The sequence below is a fragment of the Gossypium hirsutum genome, chromosome A07 (assembly GCF_007990345.1).
Source record: "Gossypium hirsutum isolate 1008001.06 chromosome A07, Gossypium_hirsutum_v2.1, whole genome shotgun sequence".
Classification (NCBI taxonomy): domain Eukaryota; kingdom Viridiplantae; phylum Streptophyta; class Magnoliopsida; order Malvales; family Malvaceae; genus Gossypium; species Gossypium hirsutum.
Window position 1 is genome coordinate 82,893,443 of NC_053430.1, and position 26,952 is coordinate 82,920,394.

General features: G+C 34.0%; 1 protein-coding gene and 1 long non-coding RNA gene across 5 annotated transcripts; both read left to right on the top strand.

Moving 5' to 3' along the window:
• Window positions 1-5,108: 5,108 nt before the first annotated feature.
• On the top strand, window positions 5,109-10,184 carry LOC107910492 (probable tRNA (guanine(26)-N(2))-dimethyltransferase 2). Of its 2 annotated transcripts, XM_041116935.1 has the most exons (13): window positions 5,118-5,415; window positions 5,883-5,979; window positions 6,070-6,182; window positions 6,289-6,376; window positions 6,514-6,635; window positions 6,994-7,133; window positions 7,214-7,286; window positions 7,507-7,595; window positions 7,684-7,789; window positions 8,488-8,700; window positions 9,063-9,257; window positions 9,416-9,493; window positions 9,649-10,184. In XM_041116935.1, the coding sequence occupies exons 1-13, from the start codon at window positions 5,320-5,322 to the stop codon at window positions 9,826-9,828; spliced, it is 1,590 nt and encodes a 529-aa protein (XP_040972869.1). In that variant the 5' UTR covers window positions 5,118-5,319; the 3' UTR covers window positions 9,829-10,184. The 2 variants fall into 2 exon arrangements, with proteins under 2 accessions (XP_016693866.1, XP_040972869.1); XM_016838377.2 differs by having other exon boundaries at window positions 5,109-5,415; window positions 5,883-6,182.
• An 8,466-nt stretch (window positions 10,185-18,650) lies between these two features.
• LOC107910323 (uncharacterized) lies at window positions 18,651-26,199 on the top strand. 3 transcript variants are annotated; one of them, XR_001687609.2, is made up of 4 exons: window positions 18,651-19,734; window positions 19,929-20,058; window positions 24,549-24,697; window positions 25,875-26,199. It is a non-coding gene; the product is annotated as an uncharacterized lncRNA (long non-coding RNA). The 3 variants fall into 3 exon arrangements; XR_001687624.2 differs by having other exon boundaries at window positions 18,673-19,734; window positions 23,372-24,697; XR_001687634.2 differs by having other exon boundaries at window positions 18,673-19,734; window positions 25,682-26,199.
• The last annotated feature ends 753 nt before the right edge of the window (window positions 26,200-26,952 follow it).

Genomic DNA, 26,952 nt, shown 5'->3' on the forward strand with positions numbered 1-26,952 from the left:
CATTGTAGCTCAGATTCGATGATCGGGTCGGGTATAGAGTGTTACAATTTGAACATGTTGGAAACTATAGATTGTAAATTAATTATTGATGGGCACTATCCAAATTAAAAGTGATGATTTATCATTTTACAAATTTAATTATTCATAAGCATTATTCAAATTAAAAGTGATGATTTATCATCCAATGAATACATTTCCATGGGACATGTTTCTCTCAAGAAGCATGTCCAATATGGAGGGTTGTAGCTCTTCAAAATTGTATTCATTGGGTGCATATAAATAGAGGCATTATGGTGCTCACAAATCATACAATTACAATTAATCCTACTTTCAGGAACTAGAGTAAGAGTTAGAGAATTCTTCGATTTTGCTAATTAAAGGAAATTCAAAACTTCGTTGTATCTCGGAAGGACCTTTGTCTTAACCCTATAACAACTTTGTGTAGGGGCAAATAGTTCTCTTTGGAAAGCGTCATCCGCTCCTCGAAGTTTATTGTTTATTTTTATATAAGTTTCCAATTCTATCGTTTCCATTCAAATATCCAACAATCAGAGATAACTAATTTTGGAGATGGCGACTGAAGCTAACACCACATTTAAAGTGATGAACCAAGAGTTTGTAAAAATTGACCAATTTGATGGTTCAAAATTCAATCATTGGAAGGACAAGATGTTGTTCCTTCTTACTATGGAGGATCTCGCCCCCAATGCAAATTTTAAGAAAATTGCGAAAGTGGATGAACTCAAGAAGAAGCACGAAGAAGACAATTTCACATGTCAAGGATACATCCTCAACACCTTGTCTGATCAATTGTATGATCTTTATATGTCAATGCAATCCCCAGTGGAAATATAGAAAGCTCTTGAAGAGAAATACAATACCGAGAGACAAGGTACTAATAAATTTTTAATGATAAAGTATTTCGAATTCAAAATGTTCGATAGTATCCTGATCATGGATCAAGTTCATGAATTACAAGTCCTTGTAAGCAGGCTTTATGACTTGAAAGTTGTTATTTCAGAATTGTTACAAGTCGGGGTTATCACCTCGAAGTTGCCATCGTATTGGAATAATTATCAAAAGAAACTTCTGCATATGGCAGAGGATTTCACTGTGGAGAAAATACTTAGGCATTTGCATATTGAAGAGGAAACTCGAAAACGTGATACGGTGTATTTTTCCTAAAGTTCTAAAGTAAACTATGTGAGCGAGTCCAAGAACTTTATAAATGGTAAACGAAAGGCCACATCCGAGACCAAGGACGTACAAGACAAGAAGAAAAAATCTTGCAATTGTTATAATTGCAATAAAAAAGGACACTATATTAAAAATTGTAGACTTCTCAAAAAGAAGCAAAATGCCACAACTTCCAAGCCAATATGGTAGAGGACATTTACTTAGTGGCCATGGTTACAGAAGGAATCGAAAGTTTGGATATCGGTATGATTACTGAACTCAACATAGCCATGACTGATAAGTCCTGTAATTGGTGGCTTGACTTCGGAGCTATTGTCCATGTGTGTAACGACCGACAACAATTTAAGAGTTATGAACTAGTGGCCACAATGTAGGTTCACCATTTCTGTAGATTGTGATAGTGAATCTACCATGTCTCGAGCGTATAATAAGGTGTACAATGGAAAGTCTAGACATATAAGTTTGAGACATGAGTATGTGAGACAATTGATTAGGGACTGTGTGATAACTGTTTCCTATGTTAAGTCAATTGACAATAAGAGCGAATCCATTTTAAGGGATTTGGTTAAGACTAAGATGGGATTAAAACCATTTTAATCGCATCACTGATAATGGAAACCCTACATTGTTCTAGCCAAAAGTTAGTTTCAAGGTTCAAAATGTAATAACAAGTTATCGAATGACAACATACAGTACTAAGGATTAGGATTTAGTGTTTTTATTTTAGGAGGATGAGTTTTACTCTTAATCGATGGACATTAATTGCCATGAAATCCACCTATATGGACACGAAGTGGTGCCGCTTCAATGAGATTTTCTTTATGGTTTTCTGTCGTACATGTTCAAGAAATGAGATGAGCACATGGCCATAATAGTGCTAAAGACAATTAAACTCTTACTCTAATACTTTAAGAGTGATGGTTCAAGCAACTAGCCACCATTCACTTTGTTGATACTTTAAGAGTTCACACTAAAGGAAGGTTCAATCTACGGAAACCCTTTTTTTATGCATAATCGTTGTGTACTTATTTTCTGAAATTAGCAATCTAGTGAGGGATTGTTGGAAATTATAGATTGCAAATTAATTATTCATGAGCACTATTCAAATTAAAAGTGATAATTTATCATCTTACAAATTTAATTATTCATAAGTATTATTCAAATTAAAAGTGATGATTTATCATCTAATGGATACATTTCCATGGGACATATTTCTCTCAAGAAGTATGTCAAATATGAAGGGTTGTGGCTCTTTAAAATTGTATTCATTGGGTGCATATAAATAAAGGCATTATGGTGCTGACAAATCATACAATTACAATCAATCCTACTTTCAGGAACTAAAGTAAGAATTAGGGAATTCCTTGATTTTGCTAATCAAAGGAAATTCAAAACTTCGTTGTATCCCTAGAGGACCTTTGTCTTAACCTTATAACAACTTTGTGTGTAAGTAAATAGTTCTATTTGGAAAACGTCATCCCCGTCTCGAAGTCTACTGTTTCAATTCTATTGTCTTCATTCAAATATCCAACAGAACATTATTAGATTTTTTATATTTTTAAATTGAGTTTTTACTAAATATTTAAAGATTAGATGAGATTTTCAAACATAAAATGTTGGATGTATTGTTATTGTTGAAAAATTTTAACTTTAAATGAATAAATAAATATTACATTTCTATATTATCATATGTTAATTAAATAAATAGTTAATTAGTTAAATATAAATTTACTTTTAAATTATATTTATATTTTATTTAAAGATAATTTTTAAATGAAACCTTTTAAAATTTAAAATTTAGTTTTAAGATAAAAATTTTTAATATAATTTAAAATTCAATATTTTTTATATTTTTAATTTCAAAATTCACTAAATATTTAAAAAGTTAAATTTTTAAGTTTTATTTCTTTTTATTGGTTTTAAATTAGATTTTTATTAAAGTTTTTAAATGAATTTCAGCACTCATGGATGTTGAGATCAATTTTAATTTTTATTAAAACTTATTCAAATTACATTTACAATTTTTAATTTTTTTTAACAGAGAACTCAACATTAGTATATGTGATGCTTCGGATTAAATTATGTTTAGAAAATCAAATTATATTGTTATCATTTAAGTTTTAAATATTATTCTATTTATGAATTGGGGAGAAGTTATTAGTAATTTTAAGTATTATGTAAAATATTATTCTATTTATGAATTGGGGAGAAGTTATTAGTAATTTTAAGTATTATGTAAAATATTGCATATATGGTTAAAATCTATAATGAAATTGTTTAAGAAAAAAGTTTTAAATATTTCACAAAAAATTTGACATTCAAAAGTCTCAAAGTGATGTAATCATCTCAAAATAGTTACTTTGATTTTATCGAGACGTGAAAATTTTAATGATGCTAAAGTATCTCTAAAAAACATATTTTGAGAAATAACTTATATATATATATGAATAATAAAACATTATTTTCACGTCTAAAATTGAAAGTATAAATAAAAGGTATAAATGCTATTTAATATTAAATTTTAAATATTTTTATTAATTATTAAAAAGTTTTATCACACAAGTATGTATTTAGGACACAGATATTAGTAAAATGAAATTTATTAAAATATTTAGGACACGGATGTTTGTCAATATTTAAGACAAGTATGATATTAAAATAAACAAATAGATTAAATTGTGAGTAAAATGAAATTTAAACACGTAAATACATCATAATAAATTTAAGCATGGTGTTCAAATCCAACACATGCAATTTTTTTATTGTTTTTAAATAAAAAGACTAAAATACCTCCTGATATTATAATTTATTTTAATTTCGGAAGGATATTTTTATAATTTATCTAACTAAGTTGGTATTCGGTTGACTTACGATATCAACTCAATTAGGGGTTTAAATAATAGTAAAGATACAAATTATGAAAAAGATATTTTCGTAATTTTTTAATTGAGTTGGTACCTAATTGACTCGTGATACTAACTTAGTTAAAGGCTTAAATAATGAAAAAAAATAAAAATATAGACATATAATTGATTGAGACAATAAAATATGAATAATACAATAATGTAAATATTATATTAAAATAAAGTTTTTATTCTGTGATAAAGTTAATATTTTACTGACATAAAGAGTACGAGTTTAAATTCATTCATGTATAATTTTTTATTAATTTTTAAAAAAATTGTAATATCAGTTCAGAGCTTATATCATAGCTTAAATAATTGTAGAGATATTCATAAATAACTTATATTTTTCTAATTTTTTTTTATACGTAACTTCCCATCATATTTGTTTTTCATTGTTCCGTTTTATCTCACTCACATTTGTTTAGCTCTTTAGTTTTTCTTAATTTAAAAATTATAAAAACACATTTCCTATCCTTATCAAATTTGAAATTGAGTAAATTAATCATATTTAAAAAAATTAGTACAATTTAATCTTTATTAATTTTGAAAGTGAAAAAATAAGGACAATTAATTACGACGTTAATATTTTTTTATCAATTGTACTTAATTTTGATTGGCATAAAGACAGATTTGGTCTTCAATGTTTACATATTTTGTGTAAATTTTGACAAAATGTTTAAATTTTTCAATTTCAATTTGTTAAATTAGGACCAAGTTGATAGAAGTGTAAATGTTGGAGGCTAAATTTGTTAAATTAAGATCAAATTGACAAAATGTATAAAATTTGAAGGCCAAATTTGTTATTCTATCAATAAAATTATGTAAAATTGATGAAAAATATTAATTTTGTGATTAATTGTCCTTATTTGCTCATTTTCGAAATTGACAGGGGTCTAATTCTTTTAAGAGGGACCAATTTGCTTAATAATGAAATTGAGCGTGACCAGAGAGGTCTTTTTACCAAAAAGGAATTGTAATTCAAAATAAAATAGGGTTTCCGCTTACTCAAAGCACACGTAAAAGGAGGGGTCCTTTTTTTTCACGAAGTTGCCGCCTTCACGAACTGTTAACCATCAAAAACCGATTTGAAGTTTCAAACTTCCAACACCAAAAGAAGTTACCAAACCCAGAGAACAAAACTACTTAAAGGAAGGCAAAAACAGTAAGGGAAGTGAAGGGGACCCAGATATTGTTGTTGCATGTAAAAGGAGAAACAATGTCAATGGATCTCAATGACTACACCATTATCAAGGAAGGAGAAGCTGAGATTCTTATGCATGCTAAAAATGAAGTTTTTTACAACAAAACCCAGGTACCAAATTTTTTTAAATTCAACTCATTGTTAGAAATTTGATGGGTTTTTAGTTTTAGTTGATGGGTAGCTTTTGTTTGAACTGACGGGCAATTTAAATTTGATTGAATTCATGGTTTTCGTGGTTAAGTTTTGGTTAATTGGAAATTTTTGATTTGATTGAGAAGTTCTATAAATTTTATAATGATTTATGGACGGAAAGACTGCTTTTTTTTTTTGGTGGGTATGGGAGGTTAAGATATGTCTTTAACAATGTCGCAGTGACTGGCTGCTCAGAAATGGTGGGAAAGAAATGAGAAGAAGTAAAAATTCTCTCTTTTTACTGCTTTCACTGAAACCTGTATGCTCTATTGCTGGATGCTTTGAGCAGGATATTGTTTCCTCTGCAGTATAGTTTTAGTGTTGTTTGCTTGGTTCGAGTTCAGTAGTAAGGGATCCTAATTATGTACTATGATAACAATAATTAGGTTAACAACAGAGACATGTCTATTGCTGTCCTAAGGACATTCATATCGAGATGGAAGCTGGAGCACGAGGCATTGTTGTCTAAAAGGAATAAATCAGGTGTAAAGCTGCCTGAGAATAATGTTTCTGTATCTGAGGTAGATGATACACTTAATGACTCTGATATGAATTCTGAAAAATCAAATGAAGAATGTGAAGGACCTGCAGAAAAATCTCAGGACGGCACATGTACTACATCAGAAGAGCCAGTTAAGACAGAGGGCAAAGTTCGAGGGGAGCTTAAACCACCTAGAGTTCTAGAGGTCATTCTAAAATCCTCCTTTTTTTTTTTTCGATATAAATTTCTATGTTTTTCCACCCAATGCTAGTCATGTCATTTTCTGAGTTGCTTTCAAGGTGATTTTATAGGCGTTGTCAGCTTCTGGGTTAAGGGCTCTGAGATATGCTCGGGAAGTAGAAGGGATTGGTCAAGTTGTTGCCTTAGACAATGATAAAGGTGGTATAGATGTACTGATATTCATGATGTTATATGTATATTTGTTTGAAGGATCATTTGGATCAAGGGAGGACCTGTAGTTGCTTCCTTTATGGTTCCTATTCATATCCATGCCAATACTGTGTGTCTACTTGCAGGGGCTGTTGAAGCTTGTCAGAGAAATATAATGTTCAATGGTTCTGTAGCTTGTTCAAAAGTGGAATCACATCTTGCTGATGCTCGTGTGTACATGCTTACTAACCCAAAAGAATTTGATGTGGTATGGCATGGCATCTGCTACTTTATCTTTCAAATTAACTATTTTATGTGGAAATTTTGATATGTGTGTGTTCTCAACTGCTGCTAAAGAATTTGATATGATATGGCAGTTAAAAGCTTTAAATCAAACTTTGCAGAAAATTCTTGAGTGTAAATCATTCTCATTAGGAATTCATTTTACGTCAAACCACTTTGTACATAGTAAAAGAAAGTTTATTAATCAATTGGCTGTATGTAGGTTGTTTATGTTACTTGTCATCCACATTTCATAATTGATGGGCAACTTTTATTATTTCTGGGTGGCACTATTCAAAATGGAGCTGTGCTTATATTCTTTATTGCTGAATTTTGTGTTTCAGGTTGATCTTGACCCCTATAGTTCCCCTTCTGTGTTCTTGGACTCTGCAGTTCAATCTGTTGTTGATGGGGGCATGCTGATGTGCACTGCAACTGATATGGCAGTTTTATGTGGGGGTAATGGGGAGGTTTGTTATTCCAAGTAAGATTTGACTACTTTTACCTTCTTTTGACTATGTCTTTGAAAAGTTAAGCTCATCTAATAATTGGTCATGGGAACAGATACGGATCATACCCATTGAGAGGGAAATATTGCCACGAAATGGCTTTGAGGATACTCCTAGCCTGCATTGAGGTAATTTCATGTCCTTCAGAAAGCATGTTCTTTAAGCACTCAAAACACATTATTTATTATATAGATCTTGTTCTGATGCAAAAAGAACAAAGGCATCTAGGGCTCCTTAAATTCTTTTACTTGCAAAACTTTTAATTGATTAAGGACAAAATATAACTGTAATGCGTTCTCTTAAAAATCTTCTTATTTGACATAATTGGTACTTCTTTCTTGAATACAGAGTCATGCAAACCGCTACAAACGTTATATTGTTCCTGTGCTATCTGTCCAGATGGACTTTTATGTCCGTGTTTTTGTTCGCATATACACGTAGGTTGCTTCTTGTTTTAATTTAGTTCATTAAAGTAGAAGTTATTCTCACATAATGAATGATGGAAGGGCAATTAATTCGGTGCAGTTCGGCAAGTGCGATGAAGAATACTCCCCTTAAGCTATCATATGTCTATCAGTGCACTGGTTGTGATGCTTTTCATCTTCAGCCTATTGGGAGAACCGTTTCTAAGGTTTGCTTCCTGATTTATTGTGCTAATGTTGCCTCTTGTTTGTTAGTAAGATGCTCATGGATTACTCCATTTTTGCTCATTCAATTGCTTAGTGTTGCTATCAGTGACATGTTCATGCAGCTAGTAGGTTTTATTGAGTTCGGATGATTTTAGAACTTTTCTTCTGAGGCCTGACAGCATACTGCTCAGAGTTCTGCGTATGCCTGTGTTTGTTGCTATCATATATAACCATTTATATCATTATCATATCTGCTGCTGGTGATCTGATGTATTTGCATCAAATTTTCTTTATAAATGTTGTCATATGCTCATTTATCCTTTTCTCTCTTGCTTTTTTTTTTTCTTCTTGATGGAGCTTTGACAAATGATGCAACTTTTTGCATGATAATGATGGGGCAGTAAAGGAAACTTATTTTGCATAAAGAAATTTGGTGTCAATTCCTTAATTAATGGAGGCTAATTCTTACTTCTATTCCGAGAGAGTATGATTTAAATTTTTAGATACAATGTAAGGAAATGTTTCAAAGGTTTATGTTGTACAATGAGCAGAATGATGCTTTGAAAATTGATCAAAGTGTTTATCATGTATTTTTGTGAGTGACATGTGTGCTATGTTACATCAAAGACTAGTATGCTGAATGTAGCATAATCTTGAATTGCACAATATTTTGATCTTGCATCCACTTTTATATGTTCAGAATACCAGTGTGAGATATCTCCCGGGCTTTGCACCTGTAGTCCCTCAAGAGTGTAGTCATTGTCAGAAGAAATTTAACATGGGGGGCCCTATATGGTCTGCTCCAATCCATGATCAAGAGTGGGTAATGAACATACTATCAGATGTAAAATCAATGAAGGATCGTTATCCCGCCTATGATCGCATCTCTGCTGTATTGACTACAATTTCAGAGGTATGCATTTTTTTCCCTTAACCCTTCCTTTGGGTTTTCCATTCTCAACCCTTAGAATGTAGTTCCCTTCAGCTGTTATTTCAGTAACTGTGAGCCATCCCATTTTCTGTGGTGATACTAAATTGTAGAATCAAGGCTTGATATGACTGCATTTTCGCATAAATTTTTCGAACATGAAAGTGTAAGCTACAAGCTTTCAGATACACATGCCATTAGATATAGGATGGTTATTAAATTGTTTGTAACCATCAAATGTTGAAAATTCATGGAATTTATATGGACTAAACTGATTAAAAGAATAGAGTTCAACTCTTTTTAGAGATTCTTTTATGATTGTTACCCACTTTGAAATTACTTTGCAGGAATTGCCTGATGTGCCTCTCTTTTTGAGTCTGCACAACCTTTGTGCTACACTAAAATGCACTTCTCCATCTGCAGTTATTTTCCGCTCTGCTGTAAGCAACGCAGGATACCGAATTTCTGGAACTCATGTGAATCCATTGGGACTCAAATCTGATGCTCCCATGGATGTCATTTGGGACATAATGCGCTGCTGGGTAAGGGGCTTCTTTTAATTTGCTTCTGTATTTCCTTCATTTTGTGCCTTTAGACTAAGTTATTTGGTCTTTCAAACTCCTCAACATCCATAGTTTGGTCAAGAGACATGTAATGGAACGGTAATGAAGTCATCCATAATTTATTGTTTCCTCAATAGGTTAAAAATCATCCAGTGAAAGCTCAACCAGCTGATCAGCCGGGAAGTGTGATACTTGCCAAAGAACCTGTTCTTCAAGTATGTTTCTCATGCTGCTTTCTTTAGATGCTTGCTGATTTCATGTTCTTCATATGAACAGATGCTTTCTTGGACATAAACATGGTCATATACAAGTTAAAATTTAAGGTAGGAAAAATTCTTTTTTACACCCGCAATCCTTTTCTTTTTGGTAGGCAAATTTTGCTCGAGCCGTTGCATCCCTTAGCAAGGCACAAGCTAAGAAGGTTGCTAGATTCCTTCCAAATCCTGAAAGGCACTGGGGGCCAAAGCTTAGGGCAGGTCGCCAAATCACCAGCAAGCACATCTCTCTTTTGGGTGAAGAGAAAGTAAATGGGTCTCAGCCATCAAGATAGCGAGCTTGATGCCAAACGACAAAAGATTGAAAAGCTCGAGGATGCTCCCGCTGAATCATAGACCAAGGTTGGCATTAATCTTATATTACTTCCTCATCTCGAAAACTTGCCATGGTTGCATAGAGGTTAGAATTCATGGTTGTGCCACCATAATCAATTTTGCAAAATGTAATTTCTATTTGAAAACTATACTTGATTCATGGGTTTGATCCCAGGCAAAAGGCAACTGTGAATTACAGTACAAAGCTATTTACTGGTTGGTTTTCTATGATAGCCTGGGACTTCAATTTATCAATTTTCTGAAAGAAGTCTCGTTGTACACATTCAAACATGAATACAAAGGTATGATTCTTTAACACTTACCACAACAGAGGGCAATTAGTAGCCTAGCCTAAAAAATTCATTTGCAGCAATTTCTGCTGGTAAACTAATTAAGCAGTACTGACTATTAAGAGAATCCTAAAAATGATACACAAAACCAGCAACACTTCCTTTGTTTCCAGAAGTTGTATGACATTGATATGTTCTACCTCAACTTTGTCTTATTTCTACTTCAGATCGCTCTTAAGCTTCGTTTACCATTGAATTTTAAAAGTGCTTTTCAACTTTTTAAGCCAAAATCAATAGTGAACATGTTGCTTGGCTTTTCCAACCCAAAAGAATTTGCCCTTCACATATGATTTATATTTTCAAATTAAACTCTACAAATAAGTAATGTTAATTTTTTTTAAAGTATATAAAATTTATATTTCATGTATAACAATATTAACAAAGAGTTATATATTCGTAATATTTATTAATACCAAAATAATAATAACTTGACAGTGCTAATAATAATACGTGAAAATAGTGATAATTTGATAATTTACATTTGAGTTAATTATAATTAATTATAATTTAAGTTTATATATTTAATATATTATAATATTAACGAATTTAAGTTCATATATATTTCATATATTGCTTATATTAATTACTGAATAATTTATTTTTAACATTTTATTATAATTTATGTTTAATTAATTTAAATATTTAAACACATTTTTTTCTACTTTACAACACCATGTCTAAAATAAATTTTTTTTTAAAATATTTTTTCACACCACTTTCAAACTTCAATGATAAATTAATCCTTAATGGAAGTCGTTCTCAACATCCAATTCTAATACAACTGGGTATGGAAGATCAAGGGCTAATTCTCTATGGCTGTTGTGGTAGAAAAACTGCATTTGAAAAAAATAGTAAAAAAGTGTTGTAAAAAAAAAGTGTAGTTTGTTATTGTCTTCTCTATTGCGATAAAAAATTATGGTAGAAAGTTAAAATATTTATTTTACACATTATCTTAAAAAAAAAGAGACATAAATTAATTTAAATGATATTTGAAAAATTTAAACATCATTGAAATAATTAATATAAATCACTTATTAAAAACTCAAAATAAAATATAAAATAACTTGTTAAGTTTAATGATTTTGTATAGTGAGAAATAAATTATTAGCATTAGGGAAGATAAAAAGATAAAAAGTGTTATTGATAATTTTATTAACCAAAATCCAAAAGCTCTGTTGGGGTGAATAAGTATTTCTATACTGCTATTTTTGCAAACACAATTTGTTTTTCATTGCGTTTTTTTTGTTCTACAAAAGTGCTTTTGCGCTTGTAAAAGCAATTGGAGATAGCCTGTGAATGAAAAAAATAATATATATATTAACTTTATTTAAGTGGTGGTATTCACGTATATGTTAAGTTAATAATTAATTAATTTTTAAAAATTTAAAAATATATTTTTATAAATTTAAAAATAATTTTTATAATATTTTGAATTTTTTTAAAATTTAAAAAAATTAATTAATTAATTAATTGTTGTCTCCAAAAGAAAGTCCGTATGTGTAATAATGGTCTCGAGGATGACGATCATCTTATGGTTGTGGAGGAGGAATGTTGTCTCAAAGGAGGGGACAAACATTTCAATTCGAGATTGTCTTTCAAAGAAATGTTACTTGGGGCGTCGAGGGATCCCAAATTGTCTTTGCAAGATCAAGATAAAGATGACTCACAGTTGATTGAAGGGGATGTGTCTACTAGGATAGAGGATGGGCTTCCTTCAATTCGATTCTCTGAAAGGGTTCATCAAATTCTTTACCAGAGTATGTCTCGAATAGTAGTGGTTAAACTTTTGGGAAGGAAAATAGGCTTTTAGGCTCAAAATTTATCACCTTTGGAAGCCATCAACTCCGGTGAAAATTATGGATTTGGAAAATGATTATTTTATGGTGAAATTTCAGGTGGAAGTTGATTTTGTTCGAGCTCTCACAGAATGGTTCATCCCTGGTCGAAGTCTTTCTCTACTAGTCAACCGTATCTAATGAATGTGGTGGTCTGGATTTGTCTCTCAGGTTTCCCGGATTTTTTTATCGGAAGAGTGGACTTAACGAGTATTGGGGAAATGATTGTACATGTTATTAAACTAGATGATAATACCGGGAATGCACAAAGGGGTCGATTTGTTCGGTTGGTGGTCCTTCTTGATATTAATAAGCCTTTGGTCTCAAAAATCAAAATCAATGGCCGACTTCAATGCATGGAATATGAGTCTCTTCCTAGCACTTGCTTTTCTTGTAGACGGTACGGGCGTTCGTGTAGAACGATATTTTAACGGTACAAGAGGTGGATCATAAAAACCATGAAGTTTTCGTTGTGGCTAAGAATGAATAAATTTCGAAACTGTTTGGACCGTGTACCACATAGATACCGTAAAATTCGCTTTAATGCTACCAGATGTTCAGAAGTTGGAGCATGTATGAACTGACACACCCTATTCACAGCATATGCAATATCAGGTCGAGTTAAAACTATATATTGTAAAGCTCCAGCTAGACTTCTATACTCGGTGGGGTCACTGAGACGTTCACCATCATCTTTGGAAAGAACAGATGAGCTAATCATAGGTGTGTTCACACTCTTTGCATTTTCCAGTCCACTGCGCTCAAGAATGTCACGAATGTATTTCCGTTGACATAAGTGGAGACTACCAGCAGGCGTTCGCGTAACCTCAATGCCTAGAAAGTAATGGAGATCACCTATATCTTTGAGAGAAAACTCGCGATGTAACTGTTGAACAAAAACATCAATGCTATCTGGTAGATCACCAGTAATAATAATATCATCCACATAAACCAAAACATACAAAGTGGAGGTAGGCATAACATGCACAAATAATGATGCGTCAGATTTAGACAGAGTGAACCCCGCAAAAAGAAGAAAACCTTTAAGTTTGTCGAACCAAGCACGTGGAGCTTGACGTAAGCCATACAAAGTTTTGGTCAAACGACATACCAAGCGTTTTCCATTAGGACCAGACTGCTCATATCCCGGAGGTTGCTGCATAAACACCTCGTCTGTGAGGTCCCCATTTAAAAAGGCATTGTTCACATCAACTTGACGAAGTCTCCACCCTTTAGGCACAACTATGGATAATATGACTCTGATAGTATCAGGTTTGACCACAGGACTAAACGTCTCCTTAAAATCACAGCCGGGGGTCTGGGAACAACCTTTAGCAACCAGACGGGCCTTTCGATGATCAACCGTCCCGTCAGGATTTCTCTTAACCTTAAGCAACCACTTACATCCAATAACCTTCCGCCCAGGGGGTAAGGGTACCAAAGTCCAGGTAGAGTTGGCTGAAAGAGCATCAAACTCAGCTTGAACAGCTAACTTCCAATCTGGATGTGCAAGAGCATCTTCCACAGTGCGAGGTTCAAAATTATCAGCTTTCACATGGAGAACTTTAGGTTTAAAAATTCCTGCCTTAGAACGAGTGACCATGCGATGAGTATTAACAGAAGGAGGGACAGAAACCTCAGGTGACTCAGCAACAGAAACGGACTGTGAAGCACTACAGACAGCAATGGAGTCAACAGAAATGGATTGTTCGGGAGTGAAGAGCTGTCGAACAGGTGGCTGAACAGGTGTCTGAGTAGTAGAGGATCGAACAACAGGAACATAAGTAGAAACAGAACCACCGAGATTAGGGTCAGTATTGGTAGTGCTAACTGCAGGTGACGAGAAAAGGAAACGTTGTTCATCAAAGACCACATGACGGGAAACAACCACTTTACCATCCGGTGTGAGACAATAATACCCCTTATGTTGAGAGATATAACCCAAGAATGTACATGGTTGTGAACGAAACTCCAGCTTGTGTTGTAGAAACGGCCTCAAGAATGAAAAACAGCAGCAGCCAAATACACGAAGATAATCATACGTAGGTTCATGATTATACAAAGCCTGATACGAAGAGCGACCCTGTAGGACAGGTGTAGGCAGACGATTGACAAGATGAACAGCACAACAGAAGGCATAACCCCAATAAGTCATAGGAATATTGGCTTGAGCTAAGAGAGTAAGTCCAGTCTCCACAATGTGTCTGTGCTTTCGTTCAGCAACGCCGTTTTGCTCGGAAGTATGTGGACAAGATAAACGATGCAGAATCCCTTGACTTGCTAAAACAGATGCAAAGGCCCGAAACTCACCTCCCTAGTCGCTTTGAAATTTTTTAATGTGTTTGCCAAATTGAGTAAGAACCATTTTCTGGAACTGAAGAAAGCACTCAAGCGCCTGAGACTTACACTTAATAAGATAAACCCAAGTAAAACGACTGCTCATATCAATAAAGGAGACATAGTACCGATTACCTTCACATGGAACCGAGGCTGGTCCCCACAAATTAGAGACAACCAATTCAAAAGAATCCAAATATTCAGTAGTAGAAGATACAAAAGGCAATTTATGTGCTTTCCCTTTTTGACAAGCTACGCAAACATTGTCTAAACATTTCTTAGTAGAAACAATTTTACATTTATTAAGAACAGTAGTAACAACAGTAGCAGCCGGATGTCCAAGTCGTTTATGCCACAGTGCAAAAATAGTGTTATTTTCAGAACAAGGCAAAACCTCAGTATTATGAATAGACAGAGTTTGAACAGACGAAAAAGATTGACCAACAGTGAACTGATAGAGGCCATCACGAACTTGGCCTTGCAGCAAGACCGCCTGTGTCTGGGCATCCTTAATAACACAATGTGAGGAGTGAAATTCAAAGAACACATTATTATCAGATGCAAATTGAGAAACGGACATAAGATTCTTGCGAATACTTGGCACACAGAGAACATTAAACAGATGCAACAATTTATTCGACACGGGCAGAACGACATGGCCAACAGAGGATATTCGAGTAGGGGCTCCATTCCCCATTAGAAGAGAGGAATTATCTGAATAAGGAGTGGAGGCATTTAATCCCGAGGCATTCTGGCACACATGATGAGTAGCCCCGGAGTCAGGACACCAAGATGTGCTCCCCACCGGCAACGGAACATACGAATCATTCCCATTAGAATTGGAACCATAGGTCGTGCCATCAGAGTAAGCCGAAGCATGCAATTCAGGAAGCCGAAGAATCCCAATGAACTGAGAGGAGTCATATGAAGAAGAGTCAACATCAAACACCCGGGCCCTTGGTTTTGTGCGTCAAGGAACAGAAGGGGTATTATTTTGTAAGGGTCTATCAAGATTAACACAGTTAACATTTGGCCCAGAGGAATTTGGCCCATCATTTAACCGAGGCCTCACGTGTAATGGCGTAAATTCAATGTTATCGGAACAGTGGTTTTGTAACCACAAATCCGATTTAAAGAGAAATTTATTTCAATATTTTTGCTTGAAAATTGATATGATAGGAAAATCGTATGAAAATATTGATAGGAAAATTTTATCGATTTAGTGATTAGTTAGAAGAAGAAATTATTGAAGAAATTGGGTAAAATAAGGTATCGGGACCTCTATCTCGTAAAACCGAGTCAAAAATAATTTTATAAATATTTATGAAATGTTATTAATGTGGTATTAAAATTTCGTTAGGAAATTTTAATGTTTGGGTAGTCAATTAAATGAAAAGGACTGAATTGTAATAAGTGTAAAAGTTGCTAGAGTGATTAAATAGCTTATTAGTCTAATGAGAAAGGATATAAAAGGCAATTAGACCCAAAAGTTATTTGGGCTGGACGGCAAGGGTATGAAATCAGCAGAAGAATTGATAAATTAAGGGTAAAATTGGAATATTGCAAAAATTAACTAAATAAAACTAGGACTAAATAGGAAATATCTAGATTTCTCTTCATTTCTCTTCAATTCCAGCAGCTAAAAATGCCAGAGGAGGGTTCTCTAAGCTGGTATTTCATAATTTTTGCACCAAGTGAGTTAATCCTTGCCTTTTTCTTGTAATTTTTGTGTTTCTAAGACTTTTACAACTAGATCCTACTATTAAATTCATTAGTTTTTGATTTCATGGATGAAATTTAAAGTCACCATGGTTGAGTGCTGTAAGTTTATGATGAAATAGAATGAAATTAAAGCTTTAATTTGTTTATGAGATGATTTTATTAGGCAATTTCAATGGAAATTGATTTTTGGGACCTAATTGTGAAAATGTTTGGAATTAAAGTCTATTGCTGAAATTCTGATTCCTAAAGGTTGTAAACTAGTTTAAGGTGATACAATAAAATGTTAATTGAGAAAAATCAGCTCAATTGAGGGTTGTAAACTAGTTTAAGGTGATAGAATAAAATGTTAATTGAGAAAAATCAGCTCAATTGAGAGGCTAATTGAGTAGGGACGAAATTATCATTTATTAAAAGCTTAGGGGAAAAATGGTAATAAACAGCTTGCACTAAAACAGTTTGGACAGCAGCAGTAGACTAACTTTGAAAAATCACAAAAAATTGTAGGAATCGAATTAGAAGATGAACAAAATATGGAATTAAAGATTATTGAGTCTAGTTTCTCATAGAAGAAATATTGTAAGAAATGGATTTGTAAATTTTGAGATATAATGAATTTTGTGAGACAAGGTCAGAATGAATTCGGGTTCCCCTGTTCTGACTTTGAAAAATTATAAAAAATTAAATAAAAATAATTAGGGACTTAAATTTATATGTCTAGAATTCTGAATGAGTCTATTTTTAATAAAAACAAACAAGAACATTATTTGAATTCTGTATAAAGAGATAATTTATTTTTAGTGAAGAAGGGTCAGAACTGTTAGACAACAGAACAGGGGTGACTTTGAAGAATAAACTGTACTGATTGGCTAAACCAAAAATTCTGAAAATTTTATGGTAAAAATATATATGAGTCTAGTTTCATGGAAAATTAACGGATCTTAATTTTGAGTTTCGTAGCTCAAGTTATAAATAATTTAGTGACTATGACTCAAGTAGACAGCTTTGAATGAACTATAAATAATAGTTGAATTATAAAGAATGTTGCATATGAACATGAAATGTATTAAATTGATAATTAAATTTATTTATTTAGATCCAGAAGATTCAAATACGAAGCTAGATCGAGGAAAGGAAAAAGTTCGGGATTAATAGATTTTTACTGTTTACAAACAAGTATCAAGGTAAGTTCATGTAACTTGAATTATATTCTTAAATGCTTGAAATGCATGTTTTTGATATGAATATGATTTGAATGTTCATTGTATGAAAATTTATGAAACATTGATATATTTGATAAAATGGGAAGAAATCCCGTTTGAATGAAAGGAAAATTCGATGGATCTCTGAAAAGGAATTGACGGTAAAAAGGATCTAGCCCGGACGGGTGATCCTATCCTGATATAGCCCTCCCGAAGAATATGTGTAAAATGGATTTAGCCCGGATGGGTAATCCGAATTAGGGTCTGAATTTAGCCTGGACTGGTAATTCAGATCCAAGCTCATTAGAGTAATTGTCGTTGCAGGGGATTTAGCCTGGACTGGTAATCCCAACAATACTCTATGAGTTTATATTGCAGGGGATTTAGCCTGGACTGGTAATCCCGCTGCAAGGTTGAGGTTCGTGGAGTGTGCTCTCTGAAATGGAAATGTGCGCACATGAATATGAATTGACGGACCCGGAATTGTACACTAAAAGTGTACCTCTGAAAATCCATCGAAAATTCTAAGAAATTCAACGGGATAAATATGGAAAAATAACAAGGAAATGGAAATCATAGTATATATTATTGGTACATGGAAATTATTGTACTAACTTAAATGTTGAGTTTGTGCATGTTAGGGTAATAATGCATTGAATGGATATATGAATGTTTATTATATTGTATTGAAAATATTAGGTAAGTATAATTCTTGTTACATGAGCTTACTAAGCACAAAGTGCTTATCCCGTTTCCTTTTTCCCTGTTTTGTAGTGTTAAGAGCTCGGAGGTCGGATTTGGTCGGAGACACATCACACTGTCAACCTCAGGATTTCAGTATATAAAGAAACTTTATTTTGGAAATCAATGGCATGTATAAGCTAACAAAGTAAATGTTAACGTGAAATGAATGTAAAGTTAGCCATTAGTATGGTTAACAAACCTGGTTATAGATAAGTGATGACGTTATCTTATATAAATGCATGAATCTATCATGAAAATATGTTGAATTGAAAAAAAAAAATTAATTCGTAAACTCCGGTAATGCCTCGTACCCTATTCCAGCAATGAATACGGGTAGGGGTATTACATCACGGATCCATGTTGCTCAAAATTCGGTCCTGAATCATGCTACCCATTTTGCCGAGTAGGTAGGGCACTAGGAGACTCATAAAGATCATCCAAAGACTAGTGTTCATAAGCCGAATGTAAACCAATGTTAGAGGGTCTATTTCCATATGGCACAAAAGATGGTGGCCAAAGAGAAAAATTCACTGCATGTGGCCCACATGGATCCACATTGGAGACCCCCATATTCGGCCTGGGATAAACAGGAGATGGAGCATACCAATTTTGACCAGCAGCCATCCAATTTTGACCATGTTCTGGTTAAACCCGAGAGCCACGCCCCCAATCATCCCTAGGCACACCAAAGAGCGATCCTCCTTGCAACACTACTGGAGCATCAGTCGACGGCTGCTTATCCCGATAGTAGCGATAATAGCACCTCTAAGTAAGGTGACCAAATCGGCTACAGATTTAGCATTGGACTCGAGGATGAAAGCCCCGACCACGGCCACGCACGGGAGGACAACCACCACGAGAAGAGCCAGGAGAAGATCCATCTGCCCCTTGAACAGATCCTTCGACAAGATTCGCAGACAGCAGAACATCTTGAACAGATCGCTCCTAACGAGCTTCACAGTCGAGGAGAGCATCAACTACTCGCTGAAACGGTAATGGAGTTGAGGAGAGGGAAACAAAGGAGACAACCGCATCAAACTCTGCCGACAGACCCGCAAGTAGCACTGCTGTGTGTTTAGCTTCAGAGATCGGAGACCCGGATGCTGCAAGAAGAGCATACAATCCTTTTATTTTATCAACGTAAGATCAGATAGAGAGACTACCTTTCTTGAGGGAGTGAAGCTCGTGGCGAAGGTGCGACTGCTTCATAGTTATGTCAGCCGCTAACAAACTGTTTGCCACGATCCATACATCGGACGCGGTGTGGACATCCTTGAACGACGAGAGAAACGACACACTGATTGTAGAAAGCAACTAGGAGGTAAGGAGGTTGTCTTGTTGCTCAAAAACAGAAGCAGACGGATTAAGAACCAATGTGCCATCAGTGGATTGCAGAAACTTGGACGGAGTGGTCAAGGAGCCATCAAGAAAGCCAAGGAGGCCATAACTAGCAAGGATGAAATGCACCTGTTGTTTCCATTGAAGAAACGTCCTCTCTTCAAGTTTCACCACTTCATGTCGAGGAAAGGAGGTGACTACACGATCACTGGTGAACATCGATCCATGTGACTCAACCGACTCAGAATCAGCTGGATGCGCAGTAGCCATGCCCGACGGTTACCAGGCGACTGATACCATGAAAGGATATCTTAAGAAGACGTAGAAATAACTAATAGAAGGTAAGAACTAATGAAGCATATTCAATAGAGAAATGTATAACAAAAACTGCATCTTGAAAATGAATTTCTTACTTACTTGTATGCTTACAATAGCACGTATATATACAGTGCTTTAAATGAACTAACTAAGCTAATTGCAGCTAACCATTCTATAACCGCATAACAACCTAACAGACTACCTCATACTCTAACAGGGCTAATTCTTGTGAATCGGTTGTTGAAGCGATGTCAAAGGTGGTTGAATCTGACAGTCTAATTATGGATTCAAGTTAGGACAGGGGGCTTTGACGGATCTTAGTGAGGTGGCTAACCTAAATGTTTAAGGTGTGTTTGTTCAATTTATTATTTTATAATTTTATTGAATGATACAAGTATTTTTGTTTGGAGTTGTCAAGGGTGCGTCTCTTAAGTTTGCTTGTACTTGTTAAAGAGTATTTTGTGGATTTTGAGATTGATGTTGCTGCTTTTCTTAAAACAAGAGTTAGTGGTCCAAAAGCTAATGAAATCATTTCTAAGATTGGTTTAGATTGCTCCTATAGGATTGAGGCTCGAGGTTTCACCGGGGGTTTGTGGATTTGTTGGAAGAATAGCATCCATATCCAAATAATTCATAACGGTCCTCAATTTGTTCATTGTCGCTTGGGGAAGAAATTGAGCTCCACAAATATTATAGTGACATTTTTTTTATGGTTTTTTAGATAAACAGAAATGTAAAATCTTGTGGGATCGGTTGGATCTTGTTTCCCATTCTATTAAACAGCCTTGGGTCTTAATGGGGGACTTCAATTCATTGCTTTCTCCGAACAAAAAGAGAGGGGTAGACCTATTACTTCTGATTATAGGTTATTCCAGAGTTTTATCCTTAACAATGGTTTGAGGGACCTTAGTTTCAAAGGCCTGCAATTTAATTGGATAAGAGGGGCTATTTTTGGAAGATTGATTAAGCAATCAGGAATAGTGAATGGTGGTGTTTTTTTCTTGATACAACTTTTCTTCATCTTCCTTGTCTCAAATTTGATCATAGGCCCATCCTGCTACTTTATCGCACTCATAGTCACAGCTTCGCGCTAAACCTTTTCATTTTCTTGCTTCTTGGATTTCTCATCTGAATTTTTCAATTTGTCTGAGATAATTGGAGGAGTGGGTCGGAGTTATTTAGTGATCTTATGTCCCTCACTAATGGTCTTAAAAGATGGAAATCTGAGGTCTATGGTTGCATATTTCAAAGAAAATGACCAATAGCTTATCGGTTAGGAAGGGTTCAGGCTGCTTTGGATAGGAGATGGTTTAGCTCTCTACTAGATCTTGAGACCGGCCTAAGAATTGAATATGAGAAAATTCTTGATAAGGAAGAATTATTTTGGATGTAGAAGTCGAGATTGGACTGGATTCAATTAGGGGATCAAAACACGAAGTTCTTCCATAATAAAGATATCACAAGGTGAAACTTTAGTAAAATTTTTGCTCTGAAATTTGGCGATAACTGGTGTTATGACAATGAGACTCTTCATGATGAGGCGATTCATTTTCTCTTCTCTATACTCTTTGGACGACTCTTCTTGTCCCCTGTTCCGGTTACTGGTTATTTTTCGAAACTTGATTCTGGAATTTGGATTCTTTATCTCTGAATATTATTGATGAGGAAGTTCGTAATGCGTTATTTAGTATAGGTCCTTTGAAAGCCTCAGCTCTAGCTGGTCTTCATGCTCTTTTTTTTAGAGTTAATGGAACATGATCGGTTTGGATGTGTGTTTTTGGGTTCGTGGTTCTTTTTTTAGGACAATCTCTTAATCGTTCTATTAACAAGATACTTTTGGTTTTCATTCCTAAAATTACGACCCTTGAATCTCTCTCGCAATATCGTCCTATAAGCCTCCTTACAAGATCATAACCAAAATAATTGTGAATCGTTTCAAGCCTATTCTCCCTTCCATTATCACTCAAAATCAAGTTAGTTTTGTGGCAAGGAGGCAAATCACAGATAATATTATAATTGCTCAGAAGATTGTGCACTCAATATGTAGTAAAAAAGGCAAGAAGTCATGGATGGTCATCAAAGTGGATTTAGAGAAAGCGTATGACCGAATTTGTTGGGACTTTATTGAGGAAACTATTTTGGATGTTGGTTTCCCTTGACTTTAGTTAATGTTATCATGGAATGTATCACGTCGGTCTCTATATAGATTGTATGGAATGGAAGGCTTACTAATAAGCTTGTTCCTAAGAGAGGTATTAGGCAGGGTTGTCCATTGTCTCCTTACATGTTCTTTGTATGGATAGACTAGGTTAGTTAATCCACAGAAATGTTGAGGAGAAGGTCTGGAAGCCTATTGTTCTGGGTAAGGACGGACATTCCATCTCACACCTTTTCTTTGCAGATGATCTCTTATTGTTTGCTGAAGCTGATGTTGATCAAACGCATAAGATTAATGATGCACTTAATTCTTTTGGGGCGACCTTAGGTCATAGAGTTAATGGATAAAAAACTATGGTGTTCTTCTAAAAAAACTTGAAGGTTAATAACATTCATGCCATTTGTAAAATTCTTAGATTTTGCCAATCTGAAGATTTGGGAACTTATCTAAGAGTGCATTTGTTTCACAAGCGGGTCACGAAGAATACCTTTAATTTCATCGTTGGTAAGGTTAGGTGGGAGTTGGATAACTGGAATGCTATTATGCTTTCAATGGCTGGACGAGTCACTTTAGCACGGATTGTTTTATTTTCTATTCCTAACTATTTTATGCAAACTGTGAAGATCCCTCATGATATTTGCGCAGAAATTAGGAAGACGTCTTTAGTTAGTTAGGGAGATTGCTGCCAACCCTTGTCAAATAGGGTCTTGGACTACTATGTCTTAAAGAATAGAATGATTCTTTTATGCTTAAGTTAGGTTTTAATCTTCTTACGAACAATGAAGCGTTATGGATTAAAGTTCTCTGAGCAAAGTATAAGATTACTAAGGTAATTCTTGGAGACATCTATTACAGTAAATGTTCTGTACGTCTGGAAATCACTCTCAAAGATTTAGCCTCTGCTACGCGAAAGTCTACTCTGGTTTGCTGGTGATGGGAACCTTGTAAAATTTTGGACTGATAATTGGATAGCGGATGTGGGCCCTCTTCTCAATTTTTTTCGTTTCCCATCTCTTGTTGATGACACTATCACTTTGAATGAGGTTGTTTCTAGAGATGGAAATTGGAATTGGGATTACTTACGTTGCTTTTTAGACAATGATATTATTTATTATATTACCATAATCCCAACTTCGAACTTTCTGGTTGGTCAAGATGTATTGATATCGATATGGTCTCCAAATGGTGTTTATACAGTCCAATCCGCTTACAATATGATATTGGAAAATTACCTTAACCCCTTGAATAACAAATGGAAGCTTATTTGGACTTTGGGTTGTCTTTAGTGGGTTCGTCATTTCCTTTGGTTGGTACTCAAGGAACGACTATTGACTAATGTAGAACGTTATAAATAAGGAATCTCGATGGATCCTTCTTATACGATTTGTAGGAAAGCTAAGAAATCTTGTATTCACATTTTAAGAGATTTCTGCCTAGCACGAGAGGTTTGGAAACTTATTATTCCCTTTAGTTAATCTCAAATTTTTTCTTACTCTTTGCAGGATTGGATGTTGGCAAACTTTAGGAATGTTTTTGGCCTAGATTATTAGAATGTGATGTGGCAATCTCTCTTTGGAATTATATGTTGGAAGCTTTGGAAACAAAGGAATCTTAAGATTTTCCAAGGGATTCTTTCTGATGCTGCCAATATTCTACAATTTGAATGGTGTTGGATGAGTTATATTAAGTCGAAGATTAGCAGACTTAGTGGTTCTATGAGTAATCGACGTGGAAATTATAGGTGGATCCCGTCACTTTTTGGTTCGATCAAAATAGATGTTGATGGTGCCCACAATCTATTTTTAGGCCTTGTATCTTCGACAACAGTGGCAAGAGATGAACATTGTAGGTGGCTTTAGAGGATTAGGAGAAAATTGGAAGATGTAGTGTTGAACAAGTTGAACTTTAGGCTATTTATGATGGCCTTCATCTTGCATGGGATTTTAATTAGAAGGAGGTTATTCTTGAGAATGACTGTGCTCAGGCTATTAAAGGTATTCATGAAGGCTCCAAAGGACAAGCGAATAGAGATTTGAAATTACTTATCCAAGAATTATGCATATGTGATTGGCAAGTTGTCATTAAGAATATTCCAAAAGAAGCGAATTTCACCCTGCATATCTTGGTAGGTCTAGTGAAAAAGTTTCCGCTTGGGTTCCGTGAGTTTCATGTTGCCACTACTATCAAATTCTAATGTTGTCTCTGCTTGATTGTATTTGACTCTATTTTTTCTACAAAAACAAAAGTTAAAAAAATCGAAAAAGTAGAGCTGAAAAATAGGTGGGATTGTATCGGGCTTATTTCAAACTTGGATTTTTTTTCTCTCAAGTTTGTTACGGGCTCAAATTTTCTCAAGCTCGAGCCTTTTCGGACTTTAAAGTTTTTGGGCTCAGATCAAGCCAGACGGGATTTGAAGGATTCAAATAATTTTGAAATCTATAAGTTATAAACATTTTAATTTTGAATTTAGTAAGTCATTTTATTTTTTACGATGACAACACAAATCAAATTTGTCTTATAAAAAGCATAAATTATATATTTTAAATAAGGTTATTGATAAGTGTTAAAAGTAACATGTTCTAATCTCATTCTTAATGTGATTTTGGGTTATTATATGATGTTAATAGTGAATTTTATGCTCCTAATCCTTTAAATTCATGTTTTTTTTACTTGAGATAGCATTTAAGAGCAAAAGGAGCAAAAAAACGAGCGAAAATCGAAAAATCGGAGAAAGTTACAAGAGCCACACAATCCGACCCATTCCACACGGCCTGGACACACGGTCGTGTGAGCCACACAGTCTGTGTAAAGCCTTGAAAATATTTCGGGTAAGTTTATTGGGTTTCGAGTGAAAATTGGAAATTAATAGGATTCATTAACGATTTATATTCTTAATTAGTTAGCTTAATTTCATCTAAAAATCGGTAAATAATATTTTGGAAAATAAAAATATTTTTAGAAAAATTAATTTTATGGTTTTAAATATTTTTTTGGGTAAAAATAAATATTTTGGGTTCAATTGGATTTAAAAATAATTTAAAATAAGGCGTTTAATTGGGTGATTTAAAATATTAATTAAATGAGACTAATTTGAAAAACAAGGGAAATGTATAAGAGGTTTTATTGCAAATAAACCATATTTTTAGAATTTTGGAGGGAAAAGAGCAAATTGTAAAACAAGAGAAAAGGGGGAGTTTCCTCAAATTTTGAAAATCAAGTGGAGGTCTTCAGTTTTAAAAACTCTACAACTATCTCACTTTTCACTCATTTTTCACTCGAATTGAGAGCTTTTTCTTTTTTTTTTTTGTTTTTTTTCATAAACCAAATATCAGAGAATAAATTTAAACCTTTTCTCTCTCAAAATTCTCTCTAAAATCTCTTGAAATAATATTCAAAGTTCGGCAAAAAGTCATTTGAATTTCTTCAAGTATTTTGATTCAATCCAAATCAATGATTTGAGTTAAATTGAAGGTAATCCTTATCTCTAAACTTGTTTTTAAATTGATTTCAATCATTATTTATTAATTAAAGTGATTATAATGAATTTTCAACTTTAATTTCTTCTTTCTTGAACTTGAGGACCAACAATGGTGGATCTTTAATTTTAAGTTGGAATCTGAATATTAATGAATGTCTAAGCTCAAAATAGGTCTAATAAGAGGTTTTTAATCTTAAACTAAAAGATCAAACATGTTTTATTGATCAATTTTGAGAAATTCGAATTTGATCAAGAACATGGATGATTTTTTTGGAAAATAATGAAACGGATTAAATGATGAAATTAACACTTAGAATACTTGTTATTGGACTAGGAATGAAGATTATTAGTGGTTTGAGGAGCTGAAAAGGGAGTTTAGTTGAGGAATCTATATTTTAGGTTAGTTGTGCAACATCAGTAAGGTAGTTTAGAGCAATGATTTAGATTCGTATACTTTATCAAATTTTGTGTTTCTTGATGCTATTGTTAGTTTGTAATGCATACTTTGTCTCTGTCCACATCAATAGGAGGAATGTGCAAATCAGGATTGAAGCTCAAACTTGCTTATTTAAGCACATTTTTGCTTAAAGAGCTAAGTGTAGAGGTGTGTGATATTAAAGGCAATTTGGTAAATTGGCATGATTATGTATTAAATTAAAGGTTTAGTTGGTGTTATTAATGACTTAATTGCATATTGGATGGTTGGATTTGCAAAAATAGGTTTTATTTTGTAAAAGAGCAAAATGGCAATTGGTTTGGTAAGTTGTGCATTATACTTTTAGCATGATTAAATTGTATGGAATAAATTGATATTTGTAGAATGAATTGCTGATTTATTGAACATTTGATAAATGTGTTCTAATTGGTACATGAATATTGAGAAAATGATATTTGCTATGCTTAATTTTGTTGATGTTAAAATTGCTTAGCAACTTGCTTTTACTTGCATTTTAACATTCTAAATTAAGTGATTAAACAACATATTTTATGCCTTGTATGTATGATTATATTGGCAACATTGCATGGTGGATTTATTGGATATAGTTGGCATGCCATAGGATATGTGAGTACTAACCATATTTGTGATATTGTGAGCATATGTCTTTTGATGGACTGATTTGTTTAGAGTAGATAAGGGAGTATTGAACTTGAGTCTCCACTCATCGGGTTATTTATGGCACTATAAGGGGGTGAGTGGCTTCGGCCCACTCAATTCGAAGGACTGCATTTGATTTGTGAGAGTTTGGAGATTCGTTTATCCAATGTATGATCACACGTTTACTTATTTCCATGGATGTATTATGCCAATATAATTGATTGATTGTGCCAATATAATTGAATGTTTATATGTTAAAAGATGATTTTACATGTAACACCCCGTACCCGAGTCCGTCGCCGGAGTCGGACACGAGGGGTTTGCAGACTTAAATCACTTCTTTGCACAATCCATTTTAAAATTTTCTAGGCAAGCTGGCTAACTGCGTCACTGTCACCTTAAAAATCATATCTTGAGTTTCACAACTCGAAAATCAGCTTCGTGATTTTTCCCTGAAACTAGACTCATATATGCATCTACAAATTTTTTTCTAGAATTTTTGGTCAGGC